The sequence below is a fragment of the Hylobates moloch genome, unplaced genomic scaffold (genome assembly GCF_009828535.3).
Source record: "Hylobates moloch isolate HMO894 unplaced genomic scaffold, HMol_V3 SCAFFOLD_13, whole genome shotgun sequence".
In the NCBI taxonomy this organism is placed as follows: domain Eukaryota; kingdom Metazoa; phylum Chordata; class Mammalia; order Primates; family Hylobatidae; genus Hylobates; species Hylobates moloch.
The window spans coordinates 99,426,320-99,450,742 of record NW_026652288.1 but is presented as its reverse complement, the minus strand read 5'-3'; the positions used below and the strand labels follow the sequence as shown (position 1 = coordinate 99,450,742).

The 24,423-nt window shown below is 40.6% G+C and overlaps 1 protein-coding gene and 1 pseudogene across 1 annotated transcript in view; both read left to right on the top strand.

Annotated features, from left to right (window-relative positions):
- P3H2 (prolyl 3-hydroxylase 2) overlaps positions 1-21,690 on the top strand; it is a 169,239-nt gene extending 147,549 nt beyond the window's left edge. Inside the window, exons 9-15 of the mRNA XM_032171904.2 lie at positions 4,105-4,232; positions 4,787-4,882; positions 5,754-5,904; positions 6,769-6,886; positions 7,855-7,930; positions 14,639-14,779; positions 20,422-21,690. Of these exons, the coding sequence (XP_032027795.1) occupies positions 4,105-4,232; positions 4,787-4,882; positions 5,754-5,904; positions 6,769-6,886; positions 7,855-7,930; positions 14,639-14,779; positions 20,422-20,514 (803 nt within the window). The 3' untranslated portion in view covers positions 20,515-21,690. The remainder of the gene's footprint in view (positions 1-4,104; positions 4,233-4,786; positions 4,883-5,753; positions 5,905-6,768; positions 6,887-7,854; positions 7,931-14,638; positions 14,780-20,421) is intronic.
- LOC131381028 (S-methyl-5'-thioadenosine phosphorylase-like) lies at positions 8,490-14,619 on the top strand (annotated as a pseudogene).
- Positions 21,691-24,423: the final 2,733 nt, after the last annotated feature.

The following is a 24,423-nucleotide window of genomic DNA, read 5'->3' as shown; positions in this document are numbered from 1 at the left end:
TAGTCATTAAGCTACCGGCTTAAGACTGGTAGTCATATGGAGGCTGGTTGACTTGCCTGTTGAATGATAGGATTTCATTTATCTTTTTTTGTTCTTTTGGTTAGTTCATGGGTGATGGGTCGTTTTTGTTAAATGTACGTGTGGAAAATATCTGTGTAAAATTCTACACTTAGTAATATTAATGATTATGTTAGCTACATGAAAGGCAGATTTCTAATGCAGATTCTCCCGGAACCCAAGATTCAGATATTTAAGACTGCATGTTGCATTCTTCCTTCACTTGATCTTTGCATGTTGCTTGTTGCATGGAATGCTAGGAGAATTCTCAATATCCCAGTAGCCTTCTCTTAAGACTCTATGCTTATTAAGGTGTCTCAATCAGAACTTAACACAAGTATTCCAGCTTATTAATTCAACAACAGTGATAGTAATGATAATACATGCTTATAACAGAGCTTAAGACTGGTAGACATTTTCCTAAATATTTTATTTTTGCTAACTTTCAAAATCATATTTTGAAAATAAGCTAATTATGTTTAAAATAATACATCTTCAATGTAGAAAAAGAGAAAAACTTGGCAAAGTATAAACCAACTTAATTCACTAAATCTCTCATCTGTCTTTCATTTCTATTTGAGTTTTTATTAGCAAATGCTTTTCAGTGAATCTGCAAGCATCTTCTCTTTCTTCTTAAAGGAACATTTCTTTTTGTACTTCTAAATTGGAATGGAATACACAGTTCACTTTTCCAAATATTCGAGGGAATGCCTGTCTTAATTTGACTACAAATTTTAATCAGCTACATAGATTAGAACAGCCTTTTCCAAATTGCGTTCTATGCTAAGACGTTTAGGGAAGATTTTTAAAAGACTACTTGGCTGGGCGTGGCGGCTCATGCCTCTAATCCCAGCACTTTGGGAGGCTGAGGAGGGAGGATGGCTTGAGTCCAGGAGTTGAAGACGACCCTGGGCAAGACCCTGAAAATAAAAAAATAACAAGACCCTGACCAAAAAAAAAAAAAAAACTAGGCATGGTGGCGCATGCCTGTAGTCCCAGCTACTTGGGAGTCTGAGGTGGGAGGATGCTTGAGGATAGGAGGTCAAGGCTGCAGTGAGCCATGATGGTGGTGCCACTGCACTCCAGCCTGAGTGACAGTGAGACCTTGTCAAATACATTTTTTAAAGACTACTTTTTTTATTGCTGTGAAAAAAATAATGAAAATGTAGCAGCTTATGAAAATATCCATTTATTATCTCATAGTTTCTGTGGGGTGAGAGTCTGCAGAGAACCTAACTGTGTCCTTGGCTTCAGGGTCTCTCACCAGTTTCAGTCAAGTTGTTAACCAGGGCTGAGAATTCAGTTCCTAAAAAGTTGTTGGACTATGGCCTTTTAGTTCCTAGTTGGTTGTTGGCTGGAGGATGCCCTCTATTCCTTGCCATGTGATCCTCTCCAGTACGGCCACTTGCTTCATCACAGCATGCCAGCAGAGAAGTCAAGAGACTGAGAAGGCAAGGTAGAAGTTGCAATTTTATGTAACATAGTCACAGGAATGACACCTTATCGCTTTTGCCATATTCTACTGTTTAGAAGTAAGTTCAAGGTTCCACTCACACTTGTGGGAAGCAAATTGCACAGCTATATGAATGTCGGGAGGCAATGATCATTGCAGCCCATCGTAAAGTCTTTGCTGCAGGAAGGAAGCTGGGGGAGTGGGGGAGGGAGAGAATTGTATTCAATTAAGGCTAAAAACTGCTGCATATTATATTACTGCTTAGGACATTAATAAGGCCTGTTCACATATTGAAAGTTCTGAGACGTCCTCTTATATTTTATTTAACCCCGTACTTTCCCAGAACTTTCAATGCAACAAAATTTGAGAAATAGTGAATTGTAGAAAAGCATATTTTTCTATTCAACTAAAAGATGTGATACCGAAACAGGGGGCTTATGGATATATTCTTGGGATCCAAAAATTCCATATTTATAAATTTTAATCACAATTTTCAAAAATTAAGAGAAGCAATTAGGGGTTATCTAAGGGATCAACTTCTAGCCAGGTGGTGTCATGGGATTCCACAGTTCAATGGGCACAGTTATGGTCATATTAGCACCAATTAATAATACTTCAATGATTAAAGACTAGAAATAAATGGAATATGATGAACTTATAAATAATGTATTAGGCTCAGATGAAAGCGGATATGGTTTGGCTGTGTCCCCAACCAAATCTCACCTTGAATTGTAATAATCCCCATATGTCAAGGGCAGGGCCAGGTGGAGATAATTGAATCATGGGGGTGGTTTGTTTTCCTGGTAGTGACTAAGTCTCACAAGATCTGATGGTTTTATAAACGGGAGTTTCCCTGCACAAGCTCTCTTGCCTGCCACCATGTAAAACATGACTTTCTCCTTCTTTGCCTTCTGCCATGATTGTGAGGCCTCCCCAGACGTGGAACTGTGAGTCCATTAAGTCTCTTTTTCTTTATAATTACCCAGTCTCAGGTATGTCTTTATTAGCAGCAAGAAAACGGACTGATAGAAAGGCCAAAATTAATCATGGTACATTAAGATTGTGTAGTAGTTTAACTAGAGAAAAGTTGTGGTAGAATAGTAATTACACCCAACAGGACTATAAGGAATCCTGGCTCAAAAGAACCCAGAGCAGATCAGTGAGTAGAATATTCATGTGGAAAGTAGCTTTTTATTTTCAGAAAAATAACATTAACCATTTCCTTTGTTAATTGGAATTTAGTTCATTTTGTGGTCTTGCTTTTATTTAGTCTTGTAAATTGGTTTGAGTACTGTATGAAACTACTAAAATAAATAATGTGAACATAGTTTTATGATTGCATATATAGAAGTAAAATTAGAGTAAAAATAATTTGTCAGCACTGGAGCTCCTTAGGGAACTTTTGCTGTAACAGATAACCGAACATTATTCTAGATTGAGAAACACTGCCTCATTCTTTTAATATTCCATTAATCATGAGCTGTAGTGAGTCTTTTATCCTAGCTAGACTAATAAACACTTAGATAGTGCTCTTCCTTAGGCTGACTAATCTATTTTATAAAGTAGACATCAATTTCAATTGTCTCTTCTTCCTCCAACAGAAGTGTTTTAGGCCAACGTGTTGGTGACCTTTGCTAGACCTGGGGTGGCAGGGAGTTGTGCCTTCCCTATCCCTGCTGTCCTTATCTTTAGCTGTTGCTATGGACAAGCACGCATCAGGCCCCTTGGGAGTGTTATAAATGGTTAGAAGCAGTGTTTTCTTTTCTGTTCGATTTTCTGGTTCAAAATGTTTGCACTATGCTACATCAGAAGATTTCCTCTCTATCAGAGGATTTGTCCTTCAGTCCTACTCTATGAAAAAAGGTCTTTGTCAGGTCTGGATTTTGTAATTTCACAACCTAAAATGTGACCCCAAAGCATCACCCTCTGAACAGCCTATCTGGAGCTAATTTTATAAACTTGTGGTCTCTCTCTGGGAAGAGAGTAGGTGCCTAAAGGAAACCCTCCTGTGTGGAAATAGAAACGTGAAGATTTTGCCTAGAGAACAGAGAAAAACACTCCAAAAGCAAGACAACCTGGGCTCAGTTGTGTGGTAGGAAGAAGACTGAGGCGGAGTCAAGTGACTTGGGTGTGACTACCTGAATCACCTGGTGAGGGTGTTGCTCTAGACACCAGTGAAACCGAGGTGTGCATGTCATACCTGGGGACCCAAACATGCCATCTGTGGTGTTGCGACAGAGGTATGAATGAGGGGCTGTGAACAAGGGTGCGCTTCTCAGAAGAGAGTCCTATGAGACGCCCAGTTGACTTTTTGGGATCAGCATTAGAAACAAATGCAAAAATAGTTCTATCTCTCCCAAAATAATGTACACACATAACATTATTACGACATTATGAGGAAACCTGATAGACATCTTTCTCCTGAATCTATATTGTGCTTATCAAGCTTCCTAATTTGCAATTTGTCTTTGCATTTCTGAATATTCATGAAGAAACGGACTCACTCGAACTGCACATTGAAAGCTGTTTGGTATTCCGTGCTTCCTTTCGGGGGACAGAGGTAACAGGGAAGACAATGTGCTCTGTTCCTTCAGGTGGTCCTCTGCTCTATGAGAACATCACATTCGTCTACAACTCGGAGCAGCTGAATGGGACTCAGCGGGTTCTCCTGGACAACGTCCTGTCGGAAGAACAGTGCCGGGAGCTCCACAGCGTGGCCAGCGTGAGGATCCGGAGAAGGAGGGGAGCTCACTGCACTGGCCTGCCAAGAAGCTGGAACTGCTTTGGTCCTGGTCTCATCTGGAGCCAGACAACAAGCCCTGAAATTTTGCTTTCTTTAGGAGAAAGACATAAATTATTTCTGAGGAACTTTTATAGCCTTTGGGTTGGGGTTATTTTAGTTTTCCCAGATGGGATCTGGAATAGCTACTGGCATATTTCCTAGCCCAACAGCCACCTAGCAAGGTCCCTGCCTATCATATAAAGTTGCTGGAAAAATCCTTTTATTTTAATTAATAATTAGCCAATTTATCAATAATTTACATTCTTTTTATTTCCATAAAAAGTGACAGTATTTGATAATAAAAATGTAGAATGAAGATTAAATAAAGATATCTCTTTTAATTAAAAGAAATAGTTATACCAGCATCCTGGAATCAAATGGGGATGGTTCTTAGCATTGACTAGAGTTCTCAGCTTTCTGGCAGCCAAAGCAGAAAAAGACCCGATGAATTCATAGTTATCATTGATGACGTATCTTCTTGTATTTGCTTCCAGGGAATCATGCTTGTTGGTGATGGATACAGAGGAAAAACTTCACCCCATACGCCCAATGAAAAGTTTGAAGGTGCAACTGTCCTGAAAGCACTCAAAGTAAAGTCTTAACTTCTTTTGGGTTTGAGTTCCTTAGCGTCAGCCTAAGGCTTCTGTAAATGGCAGATATAAGAAAGAAAAAAGTGGCCAGGCGCAGTGGTTTACGCCTGTAATCCCAACACTTTGGGAGGCCGAGGCGGGCAGATCACGAGGTCAGGAGATCGAGACCTCCCTGGCTAACATGGTGAAACCCCGTCTCTACTAAAAATACAAAAAAATTAGCCGGGCATGATAGTGGGCGCCTGTAATCCCAGCTACTCGGGAGGCTGAAGCAGGAGAATGGCGTGAACCTGGGAGGCAGAGCTTGCCGTGAGCCGAGATTGCACCACTGCACTCCAGCCTGGGCGAGAGCGAGACTCGTCTCAAAAAAAAAAAAAAAAGAAAGAAAGAAAGAAAAAAGTTTAGAATATATGCCTATCAGGACAGTTGAAAGAAGCAAGTGTGAAATGAAACCTTCATTGTATTTAATCATTCCTCCATTCAGCCATCAACTTATCAAACTTTACATTTCCTGACAAAAAATATACAATCCCTCTTTGTAAGATCATGATCGAATGGTGAAAACATATTCAAACAAGTAATTATTCTCTACTGCAGGAAGGGTTGTTAGAGAGGACGGCAGAACATATTATAATACAAGAGAAGAGGAACCAAGTGGCTTTTAGCTTGGTTATTTAGCTCTGTTATTGGGAAGAGTTTATTTCAATGGCACAATGTCCTAACAGAAATCCACAAATATGTAGTAGCCTTCCCATTAGTCAATACTAATGATAATCCTATATTGGCTCAATGCAATCTAGTGCCTGTTTTTCTTACGTCCTCCAATGAACCCATTTGTTTCTCATATTCTTTTTTTTTTTTTTTTTTTCAGTCTGGTTATGAAGGTCGAGTCCCACTGAAGAGCGCTCGTCTGTTTTATGACATCAGCGAAAAGGCTCGAAGGATTGTAGAGTCTTATTTTATGCTGAACTCAACTCTGTATTTTTCCTATACACACATGGTCTGCCGAACAGCCCTGTCTGGTGAGATTCCAGTCTGAAATGGTTCCCTTTTACCCACAATACACTGTGAGATGAAACAAGGCAAAACAAAGCTCTATAGCATGGTAGATTAATATTTTAGATGAATTCTAGATTTCAAAAACAAAAGTAGCTTATGAACTCTTATTCTGCTTCTCTCTTTTTCTTCATTTTGTTTTTCTGAAGTTCCAGAACACCCTCATTCTAAACATTTTCCCTTCCAAATCAACTTTCCCCAATTGCTGAAGTCCTGAAAAAAAAATGCTTTTCTGCTGTAGGTTTCCCATTTTGAAGAATCAGGAACATGGAAATCATAGTCACCATGATGTCTACCAGCATTAAGTGGAAGCATAAAAGATGAAGGGATGATTGAAAGAAATACTGTTAAAAAGACAGAGACCTTCTCGGTCCCTGCTCATCATTATTTCTCCTCTATGTCTTATGCCCCCCTGAATGGGGTGGGGAGAAGAATGATGTCACAGGAGTAGACTTTTACACTTGGGAAGTTTTAGCTGAATTAAATCTTGTGGTTTTTTAAAAAAATTTTCATTTCCTCTCCATTGTTTTGCTGCCCTACGTGAAGTACAACCCATGAAATGCATGGAATTTGTTCATGTATGTTTATATCAGAAATAACTTTTATAGCTGAAGAGACAGGTGTGACATGCTCAAGGTTTCACATCCAGTTCATACCAGAATGAGACCAGAATCTCAACTACTTGTCTACTGTTCTTTTGTCTATTCTTTCCTGTTATCTGCCTCCCCCCATTTGCAAAGATCAGGCCTGGGAGAAGAGAGATTGTCAGTTACTTTGGTGGAAGTTGCTGCACTTCATTTCTCGTTCTTCCCTATTCCATTTTGTGGCAGGTCAGCAGGATAGAAGAAATGACCTCAGTCATCCCATCCATGCTGACAACTGTTTGTTGGATCCAGAGGCCAACGAATGCTGGAAGGAGCCTCCTGCTTACACATTTCGAGACTATAGGTATAGCTAGAACCTGCTTCAAAACAAAGCTTTTACCTAACAGTTTTCAAACAATGAAAACTGGAAAGGGGCTCTGTTTTGCTTGATGTCGTGTTCATCTCTCCGAGGCAGAAATTCTCAAATAATCTTCTGAAGCAGCTGCCACAACCAATAAGTGGCATTATCATCTCACTTTTATCTTAAAAATTGTGCACATTTTGCATCCCATTTCACAAAATGTCCATTTTGTTTAAAAAATTCCTGTTTTTCCTGGAACATATTCCTTGTGGTATGTGTATTTCAGTCAGAATACAAGGGCATGGAGTCTTGGCCTACATAAGGACTTTATCACATCACTTATCTTTATTCACACCCAAGAAGAATGATGTCTGCATTTTATAAATAAGACACTAGAAACTCAGGAGAAAAGAATATCCTAACCTATTGAGAGATATTTCAGTGTGTAAGGAATCAGGAGTTATAGTCACCATGTGTTCATCATAACTACACAGTACTCTATTCCAAAACATTTATTAAGCACCCGCTATCTGCAAGGCATGGCTAGGCCACAAGGAACTCTCCAGCAAGTTAAGGAGAAAAACAACAACAAGAACAAAACAAACAAACAAAGAAAGCATCCTTTAGAGTTATATAAGGGAAAAAGAGAGTTGTAATTAGGGTGGGCAGGTTCAGAGGGCTAGATTAAATTAAAACTAGTTAGGTTTTCTGTGGAGGAAGTGAAATGTGAGACAAGCTTTGAAATACGATTACAATTTTAATAAAAGTGGGATAAGTAAACTCTTCAGAGGTATAACCCAAACACTATCTGATCTTCTCTTTAAGAGTTTGGAGGGCCAATTATGTCAATGTCTAGTTCAAAGGAAACTTACTAATGGAGGCTGGACAGTACATCACCAGTCTTCAGTATTCTATGACCATGCTATCATAAGCATATAATAATACAAATGGTTTTCTCTTCATTCTTGTAGCGCTCTCCTATATATGAATGATGACTTTGAAGGAGGAGAATTCATATTCACCGAGATGGATGCTAAGACTGTGACTGTACGTAAACCTATTCTTGAATACTTGTTTAGTATTTTTTGGCTCAGTATCGCCATTTTTCTAAGGACTTACAGACTGTTAGATTTCAAATACTTCTGAGCTCAAGATTTCAAGAGGTTAAGAGAGTTTCAGTAAATGTATAGATCATAAACTGTTAGAAGTATCCATAAAAATCTAGTATGTTGTAATGATGAGTAAATTAAAGAATTGAGATATTAAGCATTTTATCATGATCATATAGCCAGTTAGTGTTAGACTTGGAACCAAAACCTAGGTCTTCTAATTCTTTGTCAAGTAATCTGATGGAAAATAAGAACATCAGTTCCTAAGTCACCCAAGTCTAGAATAAGTCAAATGATTCTGCAAGGTGTCTTTCAAGTAACCTGGTGTTCTACATACTTGGACTGAGCATTGGCCTTCAAATATATAGTTCCTAAAATTATCATATATGTGTGTATGTATATGTGTGTGTGTATATATATACGCCATATATATACACACACACATATATATCTACATATATATATATGCCCACTGCAGCTTCCTTTCCCATGCGGACATGACCTCATATGTATATATATATACACACACACACACACACACACACACACATATATATATTTGCATATATATATGCATAGAGAGATATATGATTGTGACCGTATGGAATAAACTTATACCTGAAAATCGATATACACACACATGCACAAATATGTAAACAAAGAGTAAATCAAAAGTTCAATTCAACCACCATCTTCCTAAGCAAACCTGTGCCTTTGGAAAGAAGCCGACTTAAAGACCATATAGTTAGCATCCTTTGGTCTTCAAGCCAAAGAGCATACACAATGGTAGAAAAATATATTTTCGACAGCTGCCGCACTTTGGCCCACTTCGTTCCCTTAGTCCCGAGCGCTCGCCCACTGCAGCTTCGTTTCCTGTGCACACGTGGCCTCAAGCACCACCACCACTGCCATGAAGATTGGAATAATGGGTGGAACAGGCCTGGATGATCCAGAAATTTTAGAAGGAATAACTGAAAAATATGTGGATACTCCATTTGGCAAGCCATTTGAAGCCTTAAGTTTGGGGAAGATAAAAAATGTTGATTGTGTCCTCCTTGCAAGGCATGGGAGGCAGCACACCATCCTGCCTTCCAAGGTCAACTACCAGGCGAACATCTGGGCTTTGAAGGAAGAGGGCTGTACACATGTCATAGGGACCACAGCTTGTGGCTCCTTGAGGGAGGAGATTCAACCTGGCGATATTGTCATTATTGATCAGTTCATTGACGGGACCACTATGAGACCTCAGTCCTTCTATGATGGAAGTCATTCTTGTGCCAGAGGAGTGTGCCATATTCCAATGGGGGCCAAGCCCTCAAATGAGAGAGGTTCTTATAGAGACTGCTAAGAAGCTAGGACTCTGGTGACATTCAAAGGGGACAATGGTCACAACTGAGGGACCTCGTTTTATCTCTTGAGCAGAAAGCTTCATGTTCTGCACCTGGGGGTGGATGTTATCAACATGACCACAGTTCCAGAGGTGGTTCTCACTAAAGAGGCTGGAATTTGTTATGGAAGTATCACCATGGTGACAGATTATGACTGTTGGAAGGAGAACGAGGAAGCAGTTTTGGTGGACTGGGACTTAAAGACCCTGAAAGAAAATGCTAGTAAAGCCAAAAGTTTACTGCTCACTACCATACCTCAGGTAGGGTCCATGGAATGGTCAAAAACCCTCCATAGCCTGAAGAATATAGCCCAGTTTTCTGTTTTAAAATTTTTGCAACCTATCCATCTGACAAAGGGCTAATATCTAGAATCTACAAAGAACTTTAACAAATTTACAAGAAAAAAAAAACAACCACATCAAAAAGTGGGAAAAGGATATGAACAGACACTTCTCAAGAGAAGACATTTATGTGGCCAACAAACATATGAAAAAAAGCTCATCATCACTGGTCATTAGAGAAATGCAAATCAAAACCACAGTGAGATACCATCTCACGCCACTTAGAATGGCGATCATTAAAAAGTCAGGAAACAACAGATGCTGGAGAGGATGTGGAGAAATAGGAACGCTTTTACACTGTTGGTGGGACTGTAAATTAGTTCAACCATTGTGGAAGACAGTGTGGCGATTCCTCAGGGATCTAAAGCCAGAAATACCATTTGACCCAGCAGTTCCATTACTGAGTATATACCCAAAGGATTATAAATCATTCTCCTATAAAGACACATGCACACGTATGTTTACTGCAGCACTGTTCACAATAGCAAAGACTTGGAACCAACCCAAATGCCCATCAATGATAGACTGCATAAAGAAAATGTGGCACATATACACCATGGAATACTATGCAGCCATAAAAAGGATGAGTTCATGTCGTTTTCAGGGACATGGATGAAGCTGGAAACCATCATTCTCAGTAAACAAACACAGGAACAGAAAACCAAACACCACATGTTCTCACTCATAAGTGGGAGCTGAACAATGAGAACACATGGACATGGAGGGGAATGTCACAACCAGGACCTGTCAGGGGGTTAATATTAGGAGAAATATCTAATGTAGATAATGGTTTGATGGGTGCAGCAAACCACCATGGCACGTGTATACCTATGTAACAAACCTGCACATTCTGCACATGTACCCTAGAACTTAAAAGTATAATAATAATAAAAAACATTTTCCAATTGAGAAAGTAAGCATATTATAGATGACCAGGTGTCTCTTACCACCATACAAAATCTAAGTAGTTGGGACATGTATGTGATAAACTTCAAAGTTTTGGCATTATAGAAGCTATTTCTAAACTTTTCTTGAATTTTATGCTTGTCCCTCATCGCTTACGTGCTTTTCTCATTAGTGAAACATATCTGTCATTCATGACACACATATGTCATTCATCACACAGTACTGTGATATAAGCAGGTAATATCAAAAAGTATGTATTACTGGGTTTAAAAGTGATTCCTATGAGGATTCTGGTTAAAATTGTCTAGAAAAATTGTAATAACTAAGAAAAAATATTTCATGTGACTTCATACAATAATGTATGTTAAAAGTCATGATGCCTCACTTTTTGGGTAAAAAGCTTAAATGTTAATATGGGAGTACTTTAATGCTCCATAATCTGATAAACTAAATCAAGATTGACGATCTGTATTGGAGTTTAAAATCCAGAAGGTTTTTTGCACTTCTGGGAAAGCTTGAGTGCAGGAAGCATTTTATTTCTGATCTCTGCTAACACTGAAACTGAGGTACAAAAATACTGGCATTTCGCAGTTTCAAAGAAAGTCAAACAGGTGGTTGGGAAGATTTCTTTGATTCTCCTCCATCTAGTGGCCATATTTGGAAATGCTTGATGCTTAAAGCAAGGGATGCCTGTTGCATTGAATGTCAACTGGAATTCTGCTTTTTAAAGATGTGAAAGCAGATAATATTCTCCTTTCAGAGTGCTACAATTTTAATTAAAATCTATAACTATTTTTAAAAACCCAGAATCTAACCTCCCCTAAAAAAACTAAAACTGATTTAAACAAATTTTTAATCCAAAAGCTCCTGTTTGAGAACATTTATTTCCTCAAATACTTCATATTAATGCATACAATGACATTTTAGGGAATAATGTAGATAACTAAAATTCTTACATAAGGCAGTTCTTATCCTTCCCCACAGGAAGTTTATTCTAGTACCAGCAACAACAACAACAACAACAAAAATGGGTGTTTTTCTGTTTTAGTTTCCCTTTGACTGTGGAGGGACAAATGGAGCACAGAAATGGCATAACTTGAGGCCACACAAGGAAGTAACGTCTTCTGAGTCCTTTACTTTGGAAAAATCTGGAAGTTGTGTAATTAGCTAAAAGGTGGCTGAAATTTTACTTTTATTAAAGACAATTACAGCACAAATGCTTTTCTAAATCGATCATCAGTTAGACGGAAAGCAAAAGGATTACTTTAAATTATGCTTAGTATACTTGGAAGATACATGGATTCTTTTCAATAGCAACATTTGTTTGTGAGACTTGGGAATTCAAGGATGTTGGTTTCTCTGTGCAGGTTCAAAGAAGATAAAATTTAAAGAGTTCCATTTGTTTCATGAAAAATTAAATTCAGTATAAATGGGGCTGTGTTACAAAAGTATGTTTATAATCATTTATCTAAACTTCATAACATATTTTTGCTGTAGAAACAATGTGACACATGGAAGCATGTTCACTAAAGCTTGTTTATTCCTCCAAATACCTGACATGTAACAGATGATGTTCGCTGTGTGATGAGATGGGTCTTAGAGATCCTTGTGAATCCACGCCTATAATCGGTTCCAACTGCCTCACGCAGTTCACAGCTTCTTTTCCTAAACTTTCCCAAAGTTATTCAAGTTTAAAAGTACTTTCAATTCCAGAAGAAAGAAAATACTAATTTGTCCCCACATCCTTTCTTTAGTCTTATAAGATGTTACCAAGACTTGGTAATCACATAGAAACAGTGGCAAACGCATGTTTGAGTGAGTCCTGACCAGCACCAGGGAGTGGGCAGCCCAGAAAACCTGAAATTCCAACATCCCAAGGTCATTTACTCAGAAGGCCTTTCTTTCTTTCTTTCTTTCCTTCTTTCTTTCTTTCTTTCTTTCTTTCTTTCTTTCTCTTTTCTCTTTCTTTCTTTTTCTTTCTTTTCTCTTTCTTTCTTTCTCTTTTCTCTTTCTTTCTTTTTCTTTCTTTCCTTCTTTCTTTTCTTTCTTTTCTTTCTTTCTCTTTTCTCTTTCTTTCTTTTTCTTTCTTTCCTTTCTTTCTTCTCTCTCCTCTCTCTCTCTTTCTTTTTTTTTTTTCTCTATCACCCAGACTGGAGTGCAGTGGCACAATCTCGGCTCACTGCAACTTCCATCTCCCAGGCTCAAGCGATTCTCCAGCCTCAGCCTCCCGAGTAGCTGGGATCACAGGCGCCCACCAACACATCTGGCTAATTTTTGTATTTTTAGTAGAGACGGGGTTTCACCATGTTGGCCAAGCTGGTCTCAAACTCCTGACCTCAGGTGATCCACCTGCCTTGGCCTCTTAAAGTGCTGGGATTATGGGCATGAGCCACCACGTCCGGCCTCAGAAGCCTTTTCTATCCTACTTCATAGGTTTTACGTTTCACTTATTTTGCTGTTTCTATGTGGAAATGTACAAATTCCTTCTCCAGAAAAACAGAATCAGATTGATACTGAGGACACGAATAACTCGTGAACTCTGTGGATTTACATCAGAACAGTTGCCTTGGTAAAGCTGTTTAGGAAAAGCAATTCCAGCAAAGACAAATCACTCTTCAGTTATTGTGAATAGGAGAGTAACAAGAAACTGACTGCTTTTTTTCTGCTCTTCCCTTTAACACTCACACACAAGTCACATACACACACACATGCAGACTCACACAGACATAAACACACACACGTGCACACATAAACACATATGCACCCACCTGTCTCTCTGGCTTTCTGACTCCTCCACCTACCTGTGACCTTCCATGTGTAGTCACATAGTCCGGGAGTACCTATGTTATGTAGCAATCAAGGACTTTAGGAGATTTTTCAAATATTCTTCCTGAAGCTAGCAGTGACAAACCAGCCAGCTCATTTTACACAGAAGGAAACCAAAGATTTGTGGGCATGTGTCAGCTCAAGTCAATTCAGAAAATGGCTAGTGAGAACCAGTCCATGTTCTCACCTAGTAAAATGGCTAGTGCCACTTTTTTTTGGTTTTACTTTACTTTCCGGAGCTATACAGAGGAATGAATAAAGTTTCTGTATTTCCCAAGAAAGGCAAAATGGACTCTACTCACATGAGACACTTCTTTAAACACAGAAGCAAGGCCTCTAATATTCAGTTGCTTAAGCTCATTCAGTTTGAAGAGGCAGCTTGTTTGATCTTCTACCCTGGCTCAGTGAGCCCAGCAGTACTTCCGTCTCTCTCACTACACTCTTCTGCCTAAACGCTGTGGGCAGCTCTGCCTGAGCAGTACATATGCTGCGAAGGACTGTGTCAGTCTCAAAACACTTAAAGGCGATGGCGAATAGGCCACTCCAAGGGGTGTGGAGTTCTCACCACTGGTGATGTTCAAACAATGCCTAAACGACCACTGGGAAACAACAGTGTAAAGGAAATGAAATATCATACAGAATTATGACTTTTGACTTTTAAAAATATTTGTATTGTGAAAAGCACATAAACCATGAATGTACAATTTAAAAATTAGAAAGCGTATACACTCATGTAACCACTACCTAGATCAATAAAAACTTTTCCAGCACTGCAGATGTCCTGTTTGTTTGTTTGTTAATTCCACAAGTATGGAATGGACACCTACCTTGTATCCAGATGCTTTGCTAGTGCGAAAGCTACAGGAATGAATTATGAGAGAAAAACTTTGCCTTCTTTGAATTTGCAGGCTATCATATAGCATGTATTGAATGATTACTATGTATGTGGACTTTGCTACACGTTTTACTTGAACATTTTTTTATTTTCTGAGGTATATATTATTTTGACCTTACCTTTGTTTTACAGTGAGAAAATTGAGATAATTTACATCATCTTCAATCCCAGGATTCCTTTATTCTTCGCCTCAGGCCTTAACTCAAATAATCTCATAGCCAGAGAAGCGGAAGTTGTGGAAATGTTTATGATACAACAATTGAAAGTCTAATTTTTGCTTTCTTTCTCAGGCTTCTATAAAACCAAAATGTGGGCGCATGATCAGCTTCTCATCTGGAGGAGAGAACCCTCATGGGGTAAAGGCAGTCACCAAGGGAAAGAGATGCGCTGTGGCTCTGTGGTTCACCTTGGACCCACTTTATAGAGAATTGGTGAGTTTCTCACGCACCCAGAAAGCCAATTAGGCTTGCTTCATGAACTGCTTTATCTGAGAAGTCCTTTAAATTGCTTCATCTGAGGAAAAGAAGAGGGTAAAAGCAGTTCTTAGTTAGATATGTTCTAGTAAGTGAAGATGTTTGTAGAAATAGCTGTGTCAATGATATTCGATAGTCACTAATCTGCCTTGAGCTTATTAACGAATTGTAAGGCTGGGCACAGTGGCTCACTCCTATAATCCCAGAACTTTGGGAGGCCGAGGCGGGTGGATCACTTAAGGTCAGGAGTTCGAGACCAGCCTGATCAACATGCTGAAACCCCATCTCTACTAAAAACACAAAATTAGCTGGGTATGGTAGCATGCACCTGTAGTTCCAGTTACTCGGGAAGCTGAGGCAGGAGAATCGCTTGAACCTGGGAGGCGTAAATTGCAGTAAGCCGAGATCGCACCACTGCACTTCAGCCTGGGCAACAGGGCAAGACTCTGTCTCAAAACAAAAACAAAAACGAAAACAACCCTGTGGCATCAGGGAGGAATCGCTTTTCATTGGTCACCCAGGAGACTGATTTGTTTTCTCGCAAATCATAAGAAATAGTGTTGAATCATTTATGAAACGTATTTGAAAGAGGGCAAGGAAACCTAAAAATTATTATTACTTATTACTGTTATTACATTAAGTATTTCAATATTATTATATGCAAACTAGCTGAAGACACTTAGCTAGGAGGAGGCCATGAGCTCATCGTTTTGGAAGCCCGTGGGCGGATGTCATAGTCTCTACCTGTGGAGCTGCAGAGGCATGAATTAAGACCAATGGGTAGAAGCCCTGGAGGGAAAACTTGGGCTCAACACAAGGAATAACTTTCAAATAGTCACCACAGTTTGGCAGAATTGTCTGCGTTGGAAGCACTGATTGGATGGCTCCAATCAAAGCTCAGGCAACTGCTTGACAGGAAACACTGAAATGGAATCTAAAACATCGTAGCAGAGGCTTAACTGGATGACCTCCAAATCTTCTCCAGCCCCAAGTATTGATGAAGCTATGAAATTCTATTCTTAAAACTGGCATTCTATCCAGTTGTCCTTCTTAGGTTCCTAAATTGAATCCAATTTCATCAGAAACTATTTAAAAATAATGCGTTTTTCTCATATACTTTTCACCATCAAATCTAACTCACAAAGTGTTTGCCCACATTCCCTAAGCCATTCTTTAACATATTTTACAAAAGACCTATTATGACCTTTTATTGTACAGAAGAGCTATTATTATCTGCCTTGGAAACTCTGCTAGGTAGGCCCTAGGGGTAGAAGGGTGAACAGAACAAGGTCCTGGACTATGAGGAGCTTGGACAGAACAGCTAGTAAATAGGCTGTAAGAAGAGAGCAGTATACGTTTTGTAGCAGGGAATCAAGGAAGACTTCTATAAGCTCAGACCTAGAAGCAAAGATGATAGCCAGGCATAGAAAAAATGGCCCTGGCTGGGCGCGGTGGCTCACGCCTGTAATCCCCGCACTTTTGGAGGCCTAGGTGGGTGGATCACCTGAGGTCAGGAGTTGGAGACCAGCCTGGCCAACATGGTGAAACCCCATCTCTACTAAAAATACAAAAATTAGCCGGGCGTGGTGGCGCGCACCTGTAATCCCAGCTGCTCGGGAGGCTGAGGCAGGAGAATCGCTTGAACCCAGGAGGTGGAGGCTGCGGTTGCAGTGAGCTGAGATCACTCCACCACACTCTAACCTGGGCGACAAGAGTGAGACTCTATCTCAAAAAAAAAAAAAAAGAAGAAGAAGAAGAAAAAAAAGAAAGGCCCTGACAAAAGGACCAGAGCACAGAGTCCTGAAAACCTCAAGGGAGCAGCAAACAATTGCCTTCCCCTATCATTACTTTATATCCTGGTATTTTCCATCTCCAAAATGCTAGCATTCCACCAAAGCACTTTTATTTTTTAAACTAAGGAACCTATGTAAATGGGTAGACAGTGAAGATAAAATTATTGAAATATTACCTCACTATTTTAGTATTCAATTCAGCAGACATTTAATGTATTTCATCATTCAATATCCAAACTCTCTCTTCCAAGGTATTGTTCTCTCAAAATAAGCTAACACAAAGTAAGTTCTCTTTGCCCCTTTGTAATCAGGAAACATCAACGCCAACGTCCCTTCCTCTGATGGAAAAGTACTAGAAAACCTCTCCAGTCTTCAGGCCGTAGCGGCATCTAGTGGCCACAGTGGGAAATGACCAGAACTTTTTCCTCAGCTAAATTAGCCCAGGCTGTGAATCATTCTTTGCTACACGTGGAGATCATCTATTGATCTTTACAAACTACTAACATCTGTGTTTCAGGAGTTTTAAAAGCTCCCCAGGTGATTCTAACGTGCAGCAGCAGAGTTTGGGAGTTCCTGGCCTAGACGTCTTTTTTCAGATTGAATCTCTGAAAAAAAACAAAATGTCTACCTATGAACAAGTCATTAGAGCTGGCCGATTCTCATGCTTACTATCAATTACTTTAAAGGGTCTCAGTTCTCAAGGAGTATTTAGCAACATCCTTTTAAGGATGCAAGGATGTTCGAAGCTTCATATATATTGGTTCCAGCCCTTGAATTTCTTTCCCTTAATGAGAGACAGGATTACGATCATTTCTTGGGGTCAACAGATGTGAAAGCTTTGTATGTGTGTCCATTTGCTAAGTATAAGGATTGTTTTCCTCGGCCGGGTGCAGTGGCTCAGTCCTGTAATCCTAGCACTTGGGGAGGCCAAGGCAGGCAGATCACCTGAGGTCAGGGGTTCGAAACCAGCCTGGCCAACATGGCGAAACCCCGTCTCCACTAAAATTACAAAAATCAGCCAGGCGTGGTGGCATATGCCTGTAATCCCAGCTACTGGGGAGGCTGAGGCAGGAGAATCGCTTGAACCCAGGAGGTGGAGGTTGCTGTAAGCCGAGATCACACCACTGCACTCCAACCTGGGCAACAGGGTGAGACGCTGTCTCAAGGAAAGAAAAACAAAAAAAGATTGGTTTCCTTATATTTGTAAAGTAGTACTCGGGCTTTTTATTTAGACGTGGCAGCAACTTAGTTTTCTGTTATTTAGTATATCTGGTCCTTTTAGTTGCCTTTTGGTCAACATTTTTTATTACAAGCTCTTGAATGAAAGGGGCTTTTTTTTCAATTCGTAAAATAGTTATTTATTTAACTTACTGTGCCCAGGCACTGTGTTAAAGACCGCCTATGAGGAATGCACACTAGTAGGATATAATTCCTATTTTCAAGGAGCTTGAAGTCAAATTGGAGAAATAATACAAGGACCCAACTAATTAAAACACAGGGCAAGGTTTGGTTAAGAATCCTTAGCAGCAAATGCATGGTTTGAGGGATATAAAAAAGCAATCCGAAAAGGCTTCTTTGAGGAGATGACATTTGAAAAAAAAGCTTTAAAAGATCAATTTCTTTAGGGAGAGGCATTTTAGACAGAGAAAGGCTTCATCCATTTATACATTTACTCATCAAAGAAAATAGAACTCTTGCCACATGTCAGTGGCTTTTCTGAGCACTGAAAATACAGTAGTGACCAAGAAGATAAGATGCCCTGCTCTTCTGGAGCTTACATTCTAGTGGAAGGAAACAGACCCCAAAAAAGTAAATAAATAAATAAATAAATAAATAAATAATCGAGAGATTTTTCAGACAGTGACCAATGATGTGTGGAAAATGGAACAACACAACTGATTTCGGAGTGAAAGGGTAGGAGCAGCAAATTGTGAGGCCTCGCCAAACAAGTGGCATGTGAGCTGAAACGTAAGAAATGAGAAGTCCACTAAGATGAATGTCTGGAGGAGAGTATTCCAGGCAGAGGACAAGCTGCAAAGGCCCAGAGACAATAAGATGTTTGGAGTCACCAAGAAACAAAGAAAGCCAGAGCATCTGGAATATGGCAGACAAGAGGGAGAGTGGCATGAGTAGAGGAGGTGGAGGAGGCGGGAGCCAGATTCCACAGGCTGATCAGGAAATGTGAATTTTATTCTAACTAGTGGAAAGCCATTGTAGTCCCCCCACGCCAGCACACACACACACACACATCTCCTCCAGTCCTGCAGAGTTACAGGATACAGAAGATTACTTTAGCTAACATGTGGGCTTAGACTGGAGTAGTACTAGAGAAGGTAAAAAGAGATGGAAGGATTGAGATACAATTTGGAGGTAGACCAATGGACCTGCTGATGGATTAATGTGAGGAATAAAAGAAAGCGTAGCATATAATGGGAACATCCAGAGAAACACTTAATTCAGAATCGGATTAAGGAATTCTTTTGAAAGTGTTACATTCAGGGAGCTTCAGGTAAGTTAAGAAGTTGGAATATAAGGTGAGGAGAAAGAGAGAGACAAAATAAACCTCAAGAAGAGAGAAAGGTAGGAATAAGAAGAGAGACAGGTATAAGGCAACTTCTTATAAGCACACCAAGAAAAGTAGACCTGAAACTTCAAGCCTTGGGGACCCATGGAAGAGTTTTGAGCAGGAAAGAGATATAATCAGATATAAGCCAGTAGGATTCATTAGAGGCATGTGAGGGTGAGTAGTGAAACAGGGACAGCAATTTGGAGGCTGTGGCAGTAATTAAGAGATGATGAGGACTTACAGTCGTGGCTCTCAAGAGGGAGCGATTGGCCGGGCGCAGTGGCTCACTCCTGTAATCCCAGTACTTTGGGAGGTCGAGGCAGGTGGATCACCTGAGGTCGGGAGTTTGAGACCAAGCCTGGTCAACGTGGTAAAAATATAAAAAATTAGCCGGGCATGGTGGTGGGTGTCTGCAAACCCAGGTACTTGGGAGGCTGAGTCAGGAAAATCGCTTGAACCCGGGAGGCAGAGGTTGCAGTGAGCCGAGATCACATCACTGCACTCCAGCCTGGGCAACAAGAGCAAAATTCCATCTCAAAAAAAAAAAAAAAAAAAAAGAGGGAGCAATTTTGCCCTCCAGTGGACATCTGGGGGTTGGTGGGGGAGGATGTTATTGACACCTATGGTAGGTAGAGAGGACGGGGTGTCACTGAGCATCCTGCGGGGCACAGGGCAGCACCACCCTCCCACCCCTCAACAAATAATTATTTGGTCTAAAAATGTCAATCAGGCCAAAATTGGGAAACCCTGACCTAAACTACGGCAACGATAGTGCATTGAGGAGAAAGGGGCAGAGACAGCAGATAGAACAGAGTAGGTGACTTATCAGATGCAGGAAACCAGGGTCGGGCTTTTAAGGCAAATAGGTGAGCGATGTTGGTCTTTACCGAGAGAGAGCCTATGTGAAGAACAGAGCGGGTTATTGGGGAGAAAATGGTGAATTCAGCTTGACCACTGAACTGAGTTGGAGATGGCTATGGGGCCATGAATTAGAAAGGGTAGGAAGCAGTTGAACATACAATCGTTCTTTGCAGGAGAGAAATCTTAGAAAGTAATTGCTTAGGACCTAGGAATGTTAGGAGAAGGCATCTGTCTGGGGATGAAGAGGAGGTGTTCAATGCTTAACTGGATTTAGCATCAACCCATGTACAGATGGATGCCAGGAAGTGTTTGGGAAGCGTCTGCTGATGAGACTGATTATTATGCTTGTAACAGAAATGTGTAAATTGTCTTTTTTGCAGGAGCGAATACAGGCTGATGAAGTGATTGCAATTCTAGATCAAGAACAGCAAGGGAAGCATGAACTGAATATCAACCCTAAAGATGAGCTATAAAAATGAGAAAGAATGTTCTATCAAATATTTATTTAAATTGTTAATCTTATGAGAACCTTTTTATTTTTGTACAGAGCCATGGTATATATTAACAGGTTAATGTCAGTCATCAGATCTTCCTTCTGTTCCTAAGGATGCTTGTGTTGCCTCACTCAATCTATCAATCTATCTTTCTTGTTTTGGCTTTTTTTTTCTCTCTCTCTCTTTCTTCTTAGAGACATGGTCTAACCACGTTGTCTAGGATAGAGGGCAGTGGCTATTCACAGATGTGATCATAGTAGCACACTGGAGCCTCAAACCTTAGGCTCAAGCCATCCTTCAAGCCTCCCGAGGAGCTGGGACCACAGGCACATGCCACCACACCCAGCTCTTTCTTGGTTTTTCATCATTTCATGTATCTATCAAAGCCCAGTTCACCTCCTCCCCCAAGCACACACACACACACACACACACACACACAAATTAATTTGCTGCAAATTCAAAAGCTTAGAGAGAATAAGCTTGTTGGTGGTGAAACTACAACTCTCATGTGTGCTCCAGTTCTAAAATTAACCTGTGCCTGGTCTCTGAAGCCCTTTCTTGCTCTGCGCCTTTCAGCCACATCCTTCGGTGCTAATGGCCGTGAGCTCTGACTCTCCAAAGTGAGCTCTACTTTGGGTCTGAGGAGCCCCTGGCAGAGTCCACGCTGCCTCAGGTATCATGGGCGTAATGATCACCCAGGCTCCAGGAGATCTCATGGATGATTACTGTATGAGACAGAGGGGCCTCCAGTCTTTCCAGGGCCTTGGTGGAATTTTTGGCTCTGGTGTTTTCACCAGACAATAAACTTACACTGGAAGCTTTGATTCACCCTCCACAGTACTCCAGAAAGGACTGTCCTATAAGTTGTATACTTTAAAAGGTCATGTAGAGGTTGTAGTAGAACGGCTTTTCACCCTGGTGACTTTGGAAGAAAATCTTGAATACTGCCTGCATCTGGGCACCACGGCCAGGTTGCCTAGGAGTGGGGTCCACTGATGAAAAGAGGTGTTTTGTACTTAACATAAGAAAAATAAATTTCTGATTGATTTTAGCCGTCATCTGCTTATATTTTGGGGGCCCCTCCTCATTGCTGCTATCCAGCACACAGATTTGTGCTTGTGTCTGATTTGTTTAATAAAGGGAGCCTTATTTTAATACCTGGCATTTATTTTTGTTCTCCCAAATGTTTGGTTTATCTTCACAGAATGGTTTTGTAATTACATAGGAGCTTTTGGGACCACCTAGGGGCAACATTGGGACATGACTAGTGTTGCTGGTGCAGTGGCCTCAGGTGGGGACACCGCTCTTGAAGAACAGAGATGGAGACCAAACTGGGCATTGATCCAGGGAATGCTTGGTTCCAGGTCCCACTTCTAAGAAAGACACTACAAAGGCATAGTTCATGGGGGATGGGGTTCTTCTAACCTAGAGGAGCCTTTATCATTCGCCTGTGGGAGATCACATGCCTTTGTGATGGGCAGTGGTGGAGGGAAGATTTGCTTTCTGCCGTTTACAATCTGGTGAGTGGTAAGAACATTCATCCATTGAAACTGAAAATTTGAGTTAGTGATGTATGAACCATCTGTTTTTTACTGAACCTTCTGGTTGTATTTTAATCATGGGAAAGTGGAAAGAGCATTGGATTATACTCCCATTCCTATCAAATATGCCCTGCTGTGTGATATGGAACTACTCTCTTTCCCTTTCCAGACTTTAGTTCCCTTCTCTGAAAATGACATAATTGATTGTAACAAGGCCCTCCCTTCTACTCAAAATACAAACAAAGCAAAAAGAAAAAAAAGAACCCAAAACCATTTTAGAAATAGTCACAAGTACAACCAAATTTATTTCTGCTAACATTTAGAGAGTTGTGAATGGGTTTTTTTTGTTTTGTTTTTTGTTTTTTTGAGACGGAGTCTCACTGTCGCCCAGGCTGGAGTGCAGTGGTGCGATCTCGGCTAACTGCAGCCTCCACCACCTCCCGGGTTCAAGCAATTCTCCTGCCTCGGCCTCCTGAGTAGCTGGGATTACAGGCACCTGCCATCACGCCCAGCTAATTTTTGTATTTTTAGTAGAGACGGGGTTTCACTGTGTTGGCCAGGCTGGTCTCGAACTCCTGACCTCAGATGATCCATTCGCCTCGGCCTCCCAGAGTGCTAGGATTACAGGTGTGAGCTACTGGGCCCGGCCATGAATGGGTTTTTTATGTGTGTACCTGATTTTTAAAAACTTAAACCCAAATTTAGGCCTAAAAGTTCTTGAGCTTTGCAAAGGTAGATCGCTATTTGTCCTCCCACTGTGAAGAGCTTTTTGGCACTCAGATTTGCTGATTGGAGGATCTGGGTGAGGATCTGATTTCTGTTTTCTGGCAACAAGGCATCAACATAGAAACAGTCTTTTTGTTTGGCTCCTTCAAGTTCCCACTTCCTGGGTGCAATGGGCACTAGGGGAGAGGCAGGGACTTCATCACTGATTCTTATATTAAGTCCCACAGAAAGTGGGTGAAGGCCGAATAGATGTTGTGTTAGAGCCACATCTTGTGCCATTTGCTGACAACACAGGGTAGTTATTCTTGTTTTGCCGGTTAACCATGTTGCTTTATGCCTGAAACATCATGTATATACTAAAGCATTTACTTCTTAATCTGCTCCACATCAAACCATACATAATTTCATTCAAATATTTAGGGAGTGTCATCAGATGACTTAAAAAAAAGTGAAGCTTAGAAATTGCAGTTCGTATGGTACATAATCCCTTGCGTAGAAGGATGGAAAAGCCCATTAGGACTTTTGTTGCTTTTACAGCTGAAGGAGGGCGTAGAAATCACAGTTCAATTTCATCTTTCTTTTTGGGTAGAAAGTGAGGCTTAGAGGTGGTAAAGATGATCCCGTGGTTACAGAATTTGAGCAACAGAACCGGAGCTAAAGCCAGGACTATTGAATTTGGTTATGCAAGAATGCCTGCGGGAGTGTACGTGGGGGCTGGAACCCTGGCACAGGGCTTTGTCCAGCTGGTGGAGGGGATGTCTTATTCTATGTGCCCAGAGATGGTACTTGCTGACCAATCTATGGACCTGCAGGGCTATATCTTTCCAGAAAGGCTGTCTTTTCTAATTCTCACGAAGTGCTGAGTGTGCTTGAGTCAGCCTAGGCTAAATAGTCCCATGTGTATGAATAGTACATCTCACCTGTGGTATCTGAGGAATTACCATTGGTCTTGGTGATGATCCTTCCCTTGTGTGAAAAGTCTGCAGCTCACAAAGCTTTTATTTTCACCTATGTTAATGTTTTGAATGCTTATAACACAGAGCATGTTCACACACTGGGAACCCCAGGAGGTATTCTGGGCATGGATTTTGATGTCCATTTTGCAGATGAGGACATGGAGAGCAGTGGAGTGAGGTGATTACCTGGGGTCACTCGGCTCAGAGTGTCCAGGTCTGAGCTAGAAGCACAGTCTTTTGGGTCAGAAGGGAGAAAAGAGCATCAGGGTTGTTGCTCCCCTGGCCGTGCTTCTAGGCATATTAAATATAAAATAATAAATGTGAATAAAAAAGTCTGATTTTACCAAATCAAGAAAACCTTCTTCTCCTCTTTTATTTTCCTGCTGAGGGATGTATGTTGGCATACTTCCTCTTCTCTCCTCTGTGATATATTGAATACGAGTTGTATTATTCAATTTGATTCAGCCCTATTTTTAAAGACGTACCTTGAGCCTTGAACTACTTTTATGAAGCTCACAAAAGGGAAGAGGATTCTAGTCAGGTATCATTTTTCTCTCCCTCAAAGGCAAAAAGAATCTTGAACTTAAATTTCTTCTTTAGAAAAATCTGACACAGGACAGAGCGATACTGTGGTTGTGCGAAGGGCTTTCTTCACAGCCCTGAAC